The sequence below is a fragment of the Gastrolobium bilobum genome, unplaced genomic scaffold (assembly GCF_033153095.1).
Source record: "Gastrolobium bilobum isolate Gb01-03AN ecotype WA unplaced genomic scaffold, APGP_CSIRO_Gbil_v1 utg15168, whole genome shotgun sequence".
NCBI classification, from domain to species: Eukaryota; Viridiplantae; Streptophyta; class Magnoliopsida; order Fabales; family Fabaceae; genus Gastrolobium; species Gastrolobium bilobum.
In genome coordinates this window covers 26,098-37,734 of record NW_026898752.1, presented here as the reverse complement: position 1 = coordinate 37,734, position 11,637 = coordinate 26,098, and the positions used below count along the sequence as shown (strand labels likewise).

At 34.0% G+C, this 11,637-nt stretch overlaps 1 protein-coding gene across 4 annotated transcripts; it reads left to right on the top strand.

Moving 5' to 3' along the window:
• The first annotated feature begins 2,292 nt into the window (after positions 1-2,292).
• LOC133283858 (protein DETOXIFICATION 43-like) lies at positions 2,293-7,263 on the top strand. 4 transcript variants are annotated; one of them, XM_061480781.1, is made up of 13 exons: positions 2,293-2,372; positions 2,812-2,933; positions 3,316-3,554; positions 3,645-3,681; positions 3,879-4,075; positions 4,296-4,431; positions 4,646-4,742; positions 4,836-4,936; positions 5,153-5,316; positions 5,744-5,932; positions 6,009-6,104; positions 6,183-6,304; positions 7,209-7,263. In XM_061480781.1, the coding sequence occupies exons 1-13, from the start codon at positions 2,293-2,295 to the stop codon at positions 7,261-7,263; spliced, it is 1,635 nt and encodes a 544-aa protein (XP_061336765.1). The 4 variants fall into 4 exon arrangements, with proteins under 4 accessions (XP_061336765.1, XP_061336764.1, XP_061336763.1 ...); XM_061480780.1 differs by lacking the exon at positions 3,645-3,681 and having other exon boundaries at positions 3,316-3,591; XM_061480779.1 differs by having other exon boundaries at positions 3,316-3,648.
• Positions 7,264-11,637: the final 4,374 nt, after the last annotated feature.

Genomic DNA, 11,637 nt, shown 5'->3' with positions numbered 1-11,637 from the left:
AAGCGATGCTATTTTTATTTTGTTTTACTTTTTTGAAGTTCGAAGACATTGGAACCCGCTTTATTGAGTTCAAAAAGGAGCTTAAAAAATAGCTTTGTTGCTTGAACAAATAAAAGATAAAAAGCTAAAAAAAGATCATCGTACAAGATTGTTAAGGTCGGTCTTCTCTCGATCTCTTGTTGTTTTTACTTGTCTGGAATCTGGATTGGTTATAATTAATGTGGTATATAAATTAAACCACAAGGAGGTTTGTTTGATTTTTTTTTATTACAATGGAAATTGAACACTATACACACCTAACACACAACTCACATCACTAGACTAACCCTAGTTTGTTGTTCGATTTGACAATTCTTTATGTAGATAATACTAAAGTTGTCCTTTTAATTTATTTTTACAAAGTTGAGGTGAGGTTACATGCTGACATTTCATAATTGTTTGGGCCCATTTTTAATATTTTTTAAAATTTCTGGAATGAATTATAAATCACACCACGAATAAATTTCTCACATCAGTTACGGATTCAAACTTTTGCTCTTGTTGAGTAGGAGCACGAAAGATGCCTCTTTGTGATTAGAAGAAAATTAATTAATTAGTAATGCTAACAATAATAAAAATTATTATTGAATGAATTCAATTTAGGTTTTATCAAATGATCCGAACCCATTTTTTATATCAAAATTATATGAAATTCACCTAATAATAAAAAATACCGAAATCCTGCTGGAAAGAAATAATCTCATGCAAAAACAAAATTATTATGTAGTACGGGTAATACATATTCATTAGTCATAATATTTAAGCTACTTAATTTTCTCTGTACACAGACGTTGTCGGCTGACGTGGTGGAGAGAGAATAATTTTACTATTATAACTATGTACTACTCGTAGTACATAGTTATTTTTTTTTTGCACGAGATAATTTTTTTCAGTAACATGAGAAAAATAAAATCCTAAAAAAAATATGTAACTAACTGGTATTTCTCTTAATTGTTTATTCAAAATATTCTCCCTGTTTTGTGAGTGTGATTTGTTCAGTAATATGTGCTTACTTTTCGGTAACTTTGTAGTGTTTTGATAAGCAACCATCTCATTTAAGAGCTTATTCTCACGCAATTTGAAGCGTGGAAATTGGGACTCATTTTTTTATTCTATCTTGTGTTTGACTTAATTATATTAAAAAGTGTGGTGGTGAGGATTGAACTATTGTCTCTAATAGTATAAGAAAGGACCAATTCAACTCAAAAATTTAACTTATTAAGCTTGGGCCAAATCAATGGGTTTTTTTTTTATAAACTTACCACTCTTATAATGTGTTGGTTATGGTTGGATCAATTTAAATCCAACAGCACTTATTTTTATTTTTTCTCTTTTTCAATTCTTGATTTCAAATTGATACGATAATCAAACAGGTAGTAAACCTAAGTATATTATTTTCCAATTCTTTTAGTGTGATGTTAATAACAAAACTATTAAGACTCACAATTGTGCATAACTAGATAAGTAGCTCCGTTTCAAATATATACGTAGTCGAAGAAATAAAGATACGCAGATAGCCTGTCATTTTGAATATATCATACATTTTTTACGCAAAACATAGTATAATTTAATTCTTTTGTTGAAAATGGGATGGCGTTCCTTTTATCTTTTTTAACTAATGCATATATTTGATGAATGGTCACTGTAATTTAAAATAATACACATTCTTATTCTGTTTATACTTGAGTATAGATTCTGCTGCGTTGCTATCAGGGGTATATGGAACAGGGGAAGGTTCTTGCATTACTTTTTGTCACGTTCTACAAAGTTCTGTCTACCCATCTTGTAACATTTTGCATCTGATAATTTGTTCAAAAGTAGTTAGGCAGTGTTACTTTATAAGAAAATGTCATCGAAACATATGTGAGGAAGGTTCAACTACAAGCATGACAAAGACAATATTTATGCTACTCTTGTCTGTTCCTTTATCACTCACTACACACTTATATCTGCAACACTTGGCACTTCGATATCTGCAACGACTACTATAAATACATCATTCGCCCATGTCATCTTTCAATGCTAGAAAGGTAGCACATTATCTAGTTGAGTTGTGCTGTTAGAGCCAAGCTTGTGTTTCCTGGACAGTGGTCAATATCATACATGTTTCTTCTTTATTTTGATGTTAAAAAACACTGAACGACCTCAAACTCAAAAAACTTGACAGATTATTGAGACTTGGCTCGTCCTGAAGGGACTTTACCTTGCATCATCCTCTTCTTGATTCAGTTCTTATCTAAGATTAAGGATACAATGGAGGAGAATGGTAACTCAAATAATGTACCCAAGGACATCTGGAAACTGCCTCTCTCAGTTTTCTTCAAAGATGCAAGGTACCTATATGTTATCAACTTATTATCCCTGTTTCTTGGAGTAGCAGCGTCATTCTGACTAAAAATAATGACATGATATAGGATATCATAATAGATCTTCTGGTGTCTTAGTTTACTGTTATTTTTTTTTTCCTTTTTTTCTTACTTCAGTCTCTGTCCTTTTGTGACATGATATGCATTTCAGTCACCCTACCCTTACTTGTGTGGGCGAGCGTGGAGTAGTGATAAAGCTACTCCATTGTGATTAAAAGGTCACTTGTTCAAATATATAAATATGTAAGGACAAAGTTGTATATAAAAATTGCCCTCGCCCCATTTTTGCTAGTGGAGGTGGTTTAATGAATAGTGGTTGTTACATTTAACTATACAATGCTAGGGAGATGTCATTCATGTAATTTTACCATATACTAATACTTGGTTCTTATTAATGTGAATGTAGGCTTGTTTTCAAGATGGATTCTCTTGGTAAGGAGATACTAGGGATTGCATTCCCATCTGCACTGGCTGTTGCTGCTGATCCCATTGCTTCTCTTATAGACACAGCATTCATAGGCCATTTGGGTACTTTTCCTTGTCACTACATCATGCTTGCACAAAAGAGACACGCACATATAATTTGCAATGGTCATGGTTTTCTGCTTGAGGGTGACCCTTAGAGTAGTGGTAAGATTGTTCCTCGTGATCACAAGATCACTAGTTTGAGTATGGAACACAACCTCTTTGCAAAAATGCAAGAATAAGGTTGCGTTCAGTTGACCTTCACCCCTACCTCTGGGAACCTTATGCACCCGGGTTTGCCGTTTTAAGCAAAGTTTTTTGCTTTGGCTGACAATTTTTTCTGCACATTGAGTGATACTAATTGCAAGACTTAAAAGGAGTTCTAACAAGAATCAATTTAGTTCTCGAGTTTTTTAAGCTAACTTTGCATTTTTCATGTGTATAGGGCCGGTGGAACTTGCTGCTGTAGGAGTTTCCATTGCTTTGTTCAACCAAGCTTCAAGGATCACCATCTTCCCTCTCGTCAGTATTACAACTTCCTTTGTGGCTGAGGAAAACACTATTGAAAAAATCAATACCACAGCAGTGGAAAAGCAGTTCACTGAAAACATTAAGGTCATGTCCAACGAAGTAATGCCCGATGATCATGCCCTTCAAGACATAGAAAAAGGTGCATCCAAAGAGAATAATGAGACCACAACAAAATCTTTGGCCGAAAATGGTGACACAAACGAGCTCATGGCAAAAGTTTTAGTAACTGAGAATGACACAAATGATGGTACTTTGAAAAGTGAGACAAATAATGGAGATGGTAATTTCTCTCTGTTCCTTTCTGACTTTGCCTTTCTCTGTCTGGGTATGCATGTCCATGTTGGTATGAATTTGCTTCAAACGCATTGGATCAACCTTTGATATAATGTCATTTGCATGAGTGGAGGGAAATGAATGCATTGGAAGTTTGGTTGTGTTCTGACATTTTAATTCATTGATAACTGAATTCCTTATTAGATGCCAATACAAATATATGCAACACTTCCACTGATACTAGTAGTTGCAATAAGAGCGTGTCAAAAACTAGAAGAAAGAAGCGACACATTGCTTCAGCATCAACAGCACTACTTTTTGGCACAATCCTTGGCCTCCTTCAAGCTGCAACACTTATACTTGCAGCCAAACCTCTATTAGGTGCGATGGGTCTGAAACCGGTAGGTATCTTTATTATCAAGAGTAAATTTTTCATATTTTACGTTGGAAATTCAAGTACGAGTGATAAAAACTAATACCTTTAAGGTTTTGAATTGAGATGTGATATGGGATTCATTTATTGCTTATGCCCATTAATGTATGGATAGTAATCTCCCTTAACTGTTATGTAACACATATATCTAAGCTTTTACTAAGTTGAGCTATTTCTCCTTTGTATAGGGTTCTCCCATGCTAATCCCAGCAGTAAAGTACTTGAGATTGAGATCCTTAGGTGCTCCAGCTGTACTTCTCTCATTGGCCATGCAAGGAATCTTTCGAGGGTTCAAGGACACAACAACTCCTTTATATGTCATTGGTAGGTTTGTCTTCAATGAAGCCTAATTATTGGGACAATATGAGAGCATGAAAAGGGACTAATTTAAGATTGAAGTCAAATTTAAAGGAACTGTGCATACAAATGTTAATTGGTTTCAACTGTATTTTCCTCAAATAAAAAAAGTAAATGGGAGATCTTCTGTTTTTAAACATGTCAACTAACTTGGTCCATTTGTGTATATGGTTTTATTTAGTTTCCGGGTATGGTTTGAATGTCGCTTTGGACCCAATACTTATCTTTTACTTCAAATTGGGCATCAGAGGTGCAGCCATTTCACATGTGCTCTCTCAGTAAGTCTTTATTTGTTTTGTTCCAACAATGTTCAAAGTTCAAACATTTTTGTTGGGAAAACTTTTTAACTTAGAAAATGGTGATACTTTTAGGTACATAATGGCATTGGCCCTCTTCTTGATATTAATGAGAAAAGTGGATCTCCTACCTCCAAGCATTAAGGATTTGCAAATTTTCAGGTTTCTTAAAAATGGTATGGTGGAATACGTTAAACCTAGCATATTGGTTTTGGACTCTATAATATCATTAAAATCTCACTCTCCTCTACTAAAAAAAGAAAAAAGATAAGAGAAATTAAAAAAGGTCAGCTAGACTGGACTCAAACAACAGTGTATTAATCAAACATATGTTGATGACCAATCAATCTAGAAGTTACTTATGTTGTTGGAATTGGTTTTTGATTTCATAGGAGGTTTGCTGTTAGCCAGAGTAGTAGCAGTGACATTCTGTGTGACCTTAGCAGCCTCATTGGCAGCAAGGTTGGGCTCAATTCCTATGGCAGCATTCCAAACCTGCTTACAAGTCTGGTTGACTTCGTCCCTTCTTGCTGATGGTTTGGCTGTTGCTGTACAGGTAACATTTTTTTTTCTTCTTATTACTGGATGTACCATATACTATATAGGGTAGGTTGTGCATACCAACCATTTTTGTTATCTAGCACTGTTTTTTGAAATAAATAATAATTTTTTCATTACGTGCTTAGGAAGAGTTTCTTAAAAAAAAAATGTATTTGACAATACAATTTATTTTTATTTCGTGTGTATCTAATAAATAGTGTCTTCAATAAAGAATGTGCATTTTACATTCTACTATTTGTGTATTGAATAAACAACAGTCTTATGGAAAAAAAAAATTACTTGTGCCAATTTGAGTTTCTGGCTACTGAACTGAAAATACTATTTCTAACTACTTTCTCAAACTTTTCTTTGTTGTAAAACCAAAATAAAAATGCAAAATAAAAATGAAAAGAGTATTACTGATTAGTTCCAGTGGATCACAGGCAATTTTAGCCTGTTCCTTTGCTGAGAAAGACTATGACAAGGTGACTGCTACTGCAACACGGACGCTGCAGATGAGTTTTGTTTTAGGAGTGGGACTCTCTGTTGTAGTTGGAGTTGGATTGTACTTCGGAGCTGGAATCTTCTCCAAAAATGTTCTTGTTGTACACTTAATCAGAATTAGCATCCCGGTATATTCCTTCTACAACTATGAATTCAATAATGTTTTCTATGTGATTTTTTATCTAATTTTATTTAAACCACCAGTTTGTAGCTGCTACACAACCAATCAATTCATTAGCCTTCGTCTTTGATGGTGTGAACTATGGGGCATCTGATTTTGCTTATTCTGCTTACTCCTTGGTAAGTTCGCATGCCCTTTTTCCTTTTTCACAATGTGTCTTCTCTATCCAAGATTACTTAGCAATTATTTTTATTCAGGTCATGGTGTCATTAGCAAGTGTTACTTCATTATTCCTTCTCTACAAGAGCAAAGGTTTTATTGGGATCTGGATTGCACTAACCATCTATATGAGTCTTCGCATGTTTGCTGGTGTATGGAGGTAAACTTTCCTAATGTTAAAAGCAAGAAATTAATATTCACACCGGTTTCGAGCATTGTACCATATTATGGTTTATGGGTCAAACTTAAGTGTCTCCCGCACAAGAAACTACAGGTCTTTTGACGATTTTAATGTAAAAGACAAACTATTTATAGCATTTTATCAAAATAATGCTGTTGGAATAAATCTTTGGTGCTACTGTTGCACTAAAGATTCAGTACATCCACCAATAAAAATATTACTCAAAATTGTTTTTCTCTGCCAAATTTTTTCTCTCTCCTATGATGTATAATGCATCCATTGGTGGGATGCACTGAATCTTGGTGCAACAGTAGCACCAAAGATTTATTCATGCTGTTGAAGGTGCATGGGTGTGTGCATTCAAGTCCTACATAAGAAGGTGTGTGATTTATTCATGATGCTCGAAACGTGATAGGTATGTCTTCATCTATGCACAAGTCGCACACTTTTCTCGTACGCGACTTGAACGTAAACACTTCATACATATTTTTTCTCGGCATTATTTTGATAAAATATTTGAATTTAGAATCATTCCGGTAAAATGTTTCCCATTTTATGTTACTACGATCAAAAGGCCATGAAATCAAGAACTAAAAGCTTGAAAGATTCCTACGTAGGGTATAGAGAAAATGCACAGACACTCACTATAAAGGGCTTGACACATTGATAAGTAGCATAATATATAGGATCTACAATATTAGATAATTAATTACAATAAAGACCAGAAGATCTCAATCACCTCTGCTATATGTATTTATAAACTGAATTTGGAAAAAGTTTCTTCCAAAAATATTTTTAAAATTATCTATGGTCCTTTTGCATCAAAGATTTTATAGTTCTATTTTTCAAAGTTGGGTTACAAGAATGTTAAATGCATATGCAGGATGGGAACAGGAACAGGACCTTGGCGTTTTCTAAGAGGCCGCTCATTATCTTGATGACATCTAACGGGAAATTTCATTGTCGAGTATCACTCTGTTATCACTTTTTACCATTTAAGTTAAGTCTTTTCTCGGACATGATTACTTGTAGTGTACTACTGTTCTCGTGATCTTACATCTTGGACTGCTCCATTTCGACGTGGTAGTGCTATGTTCAAAGTATTGTTATCTCTTTTTTGTTTTCTCCTTAGTCCTTATGATGTTTCCTCCTATCATTGTGATTACATTACATTTAAGAATTTTTTTTCCTACTGTCAGTATGTAAACTCGGAGTATATATATACACACGCGTGTGTGGCTGTGAAAAATAAATTGCTTTTCAATCATTTGGAGTTCAATTTCTTGCTCTTTTCTCCCATATTTAATTGCAAATTTTGCAATCATCTTCATCTTTTCTTTTACCTTTCTCTTGACAAGCTAGCTCCAGAGCATATCAGCATATAAAGGAATAAGAGAATTGAGAAAATATTTCATTTTGTTCTTGTCATCATATTTGATTTCACCAGGTAAAATTCCAACGGCCAAAGGTGTTTAAATATTCTATAGCTTTAAATGTCAAAGTAGTATTGAAAGTCTTGTGTTTTAAGAGGAAGACTCCCGCGAGAGTAGGCTGGCTTGATATTTTGGCATATATATTTTAAAGAAAAAAAAAAATTTAAAAATAAAGTTAAATGTTATTTGATAATTATATAAAATTTTGATAATGTTTCTAGGATTTTGAAGTGGGGAGATGAAATGATTTGCCGTTAGGGTAAAACTAGTAAATAAAATGAGGATCCAAAAGACTGGTATATATCTTAAAAATACTCCTCCCCAGAGATATTAACTTTCCTTTTTTATTTATTATAAAAAACACTTTTTCTTAATAAAATTACAAATTTGTTAAAGTAATTTATAGGACAAGTTGTCTAGAAGATTCTTGCATATAAAGATAGATTAACAATTCACCTTACACACAGGTTAGTTTATTCAAGTGGACACATAGGAAATATATATTGGTTATTCTTGCCTTTGTATATAATGATTAACAACAAAAATAAGAAACTAAAAAATATTATAAAATTCATGTGTTATGGACTCATATATGAGGCCTATTTATTATCAGGCCTAACAAGGGACAATCCAAATATAAATCTGATATAATTAAAGAAAAATATTCATCAAAGATATCAATCCTAATACGACAACATTAAACATGGGCTTTGGCTACTAGAAGAAGCACAAAATGTCCAAAATCCTAATGCCCATAGGTAAATTCCATAAATAAGAGGTAAAGTCTACAAGTATGGATTGTTCTCTCTCTATTACTGTTATGATGTCACTGTTCACACACACCACTCCATTGACGAAAGTTGTCTTTTATTCCTTTGTGCACAGTAATCTACTACACTCAAGGGTACCTTAGAGAGAGCATCTAGATCCAAAAAAAATTTACTAGTCTATTGGGCTAGACATTTCTATCTACAGCACAAAACATCTGTTTAGATTTTGTTTTTAGTCATAGAAGTCATAATGGTTCATAAAATAAAGTCCTTTTAAGAAATGATTGTATTTCTCTAAAGTTATATAACATAGAAACTTTTTCCAATATACTCAACCAATTGTGGGGCCCATCAGGAGAGAGATAATAAAAAGTAGCGAGTCAATTACCGATGTGAGTGTAAGAAAATGTTTATCTTTTATGTAATTTTAGAGAAATATTACCCTTTAAAAAATTACCAAATAAGAGAATTATTACTTTGCTAAAATGATACCGTAGTGGAGATTATGGACTTGGTTGACAGAAACATATGAGTACATTGATATTATCCAAACACTATTAACCATCAAGTTTTGATGAGGCAAAACTCAAAAGATGAGAGTCCAAAAAGCAAGCATGTACAAAGCATCAACTCCATGTGAAGAATAAAGAAATATCCAAGATTCAATGCAACAAAGTAAGGTCATTTCCCTAGTAGAATACACGTTTAGGATTGAGATAAAGTTGTAACGATATGATAGTGTTTTCTCTCATAAGCTCAATAATGCATAGGGATGAACACGGGTTCAACCGAACCATTGGCAAACCTAATTGGTTTCCAATGTGTGCAAGTTCACACATAAATTTATTCATACACATTTTTAGTAAAGAAGATAAATATTTTTTAATTAATTAAGAATGTCACTCTAGGAGCAATTTTACTGGCTGCATTGCCAGGAATACAAGCACAGGTACTAAGAAAGAAATACATCTTATTTACTGCTTATGTTTTAATAGTTTTATATTATTAAGCTGATTACTATTTTTTTATGTTAAGTCAAAGTTTTCTTTTCTTTTGTTGTTTGAGGATTATATCTTTAATATTATATGAACCAAATTTTTCATGTTAAGAAAAAGACAAGTTATATAATATTAAAGAAAGTGAGATGTCACATTATTCAATGAATTGATCTTGTCTTTTTCTTAACAAGACAAAAGTAGCGAGGATGAAATTAGCGAGGAAATTTTCATAGCAATTCCCTCGCTATACACGATTTTTCTAGTAGTGAGAGATATATAAACCCCTTTTTGTTTATATTCTTTTATTTTTTAATGTATTTAAAACTTTGTTTAATTTTTTTCCTGGGGCAGAGCCCCCAAATCCTCTCCACTAAATATGCACACATAAAAAAAATCTATAGGTTCGCCACTGAACTGAACTGATTTTTTTTTTTTACAGAACCAGTTCAAAGAATTGACCATTTTTATTTTAATTGAATCGGTTTCGTTTGGGTCATAATCGATTCAGTTTTTAACAGGTTGATTCTGTTTGTAACGGTTCGGGTCGGTTCAAAACGATTCAGTTCGGGTCGAACCGATTTTTTAAAAAAACTAGTGCGAAACTGGTTTGGTTTGGATCCGATTAATAACTGGTTTCGATTTCTGAGTTCGTAACTGGATTTTGAATTGATGAACATAAACCTTAAAAAAATTACAATGCTACCAGTGAAATTCTAAGTTATCAAATGCTATACCCTTTTGAAAAGCTCAGGGGATTACTTGGCATATGTTCCATGGAGAAAGTCAAAGGATTTGGAGTAAACTGAATTTTTCAAGAACATCAGTTTAAGGGAGGGAATGTTAGAGTCTCTTTGTTTTTTGTCCGTTAGAAAATTCAATGGTCTTTTAAGTTTGATGTAACGGCCATGTGCTGCACTAAAGTTGTTTGATGAGTCTTAACGGAATCATGAACCCAATGCCTTAAGGTTTTGGGTTGAGACATGGTGTCGAATCCACTTGCTACGGTTGGTGTAGCCTTAACTCATTGGTGGTGGTTCCCCGCCACGAGCTTCCTCTGGACCCGCTTGACATTGGAGTTTGAGGGAACGAATTTCCCAACAGTGGTATCAGAGCAGGATTGGGCTCGAGCTAGCCTATTGATTGGCTAGGAGGCGGGTCGAGTACTCTGCTCTTCGGGTACTCGGTTGAGGGGGAGCATACCAATGGTGGGTTTCACACTTGAGGGGGAGATTGTTGAGATATTCAAGTGTGATGAGTCCCACATTGGTTGGTAATGAGCTAAGTGAAGAGTATATAAGTGAAAGGACCCATGAACCCAATGCCTTAAGGTTTTGGGTTGAGACATGGTGTCGGATCCACTTGCAACGATTGGTGTAGCCTTAACTCATTGGTGGTGGTTCCCCGCCACGGGCTTCCTCTGGACCCGCTTGACATTGGAGTTTGAGGGAACGAATTCCCTAACATATTTTGCTCTTTTACTCTCTGTGGTTGCTTTAGCACACAACGTCAATAACCATATGCGTAGCCAAATCATAATATGGCTAAAGAATCTAAATAGATCAGCAATTTTAAAGTCATTCATTGCCATCCGTATTAATATAGCACATAAGGGTATACAATACTTCAACACGGATAATTTCACGTATGAGAGTACATATATGAATCCATAAAGTAAACCAGCGCCATAGTAGTTACAAGAGATCTTATTTACAACACACTAACAAGCTCATTAAAATATTCCCTACATAATCACTCAGAAGTCTCATTAGGCAGCTTCAGCAAAACCAATTTGTAGACTCCCATAATCAAAGTTGGTGTGACATGCCCTCATGAAAATATCGCCAAGAATCTTGCAGGCAAATAGTGACAGCAATATCAAAATATTTAAAGAAGGATAAAGCTTATGAGATACAATTAATATTATGCATGGTTGTTTTGTACTATGCAAGTGTACGCATAGTTAATGTTTGGCAATTTAGATATGATATTACAATTTACTACCGACTCTCCATTTGGACTTGGCAAGCTCGCACACAGCTGCCAATGATCAAATGAGAAAAAATTAATACACCATCTAATGATATAATCTAAACAACATCTTAGGTTTATGG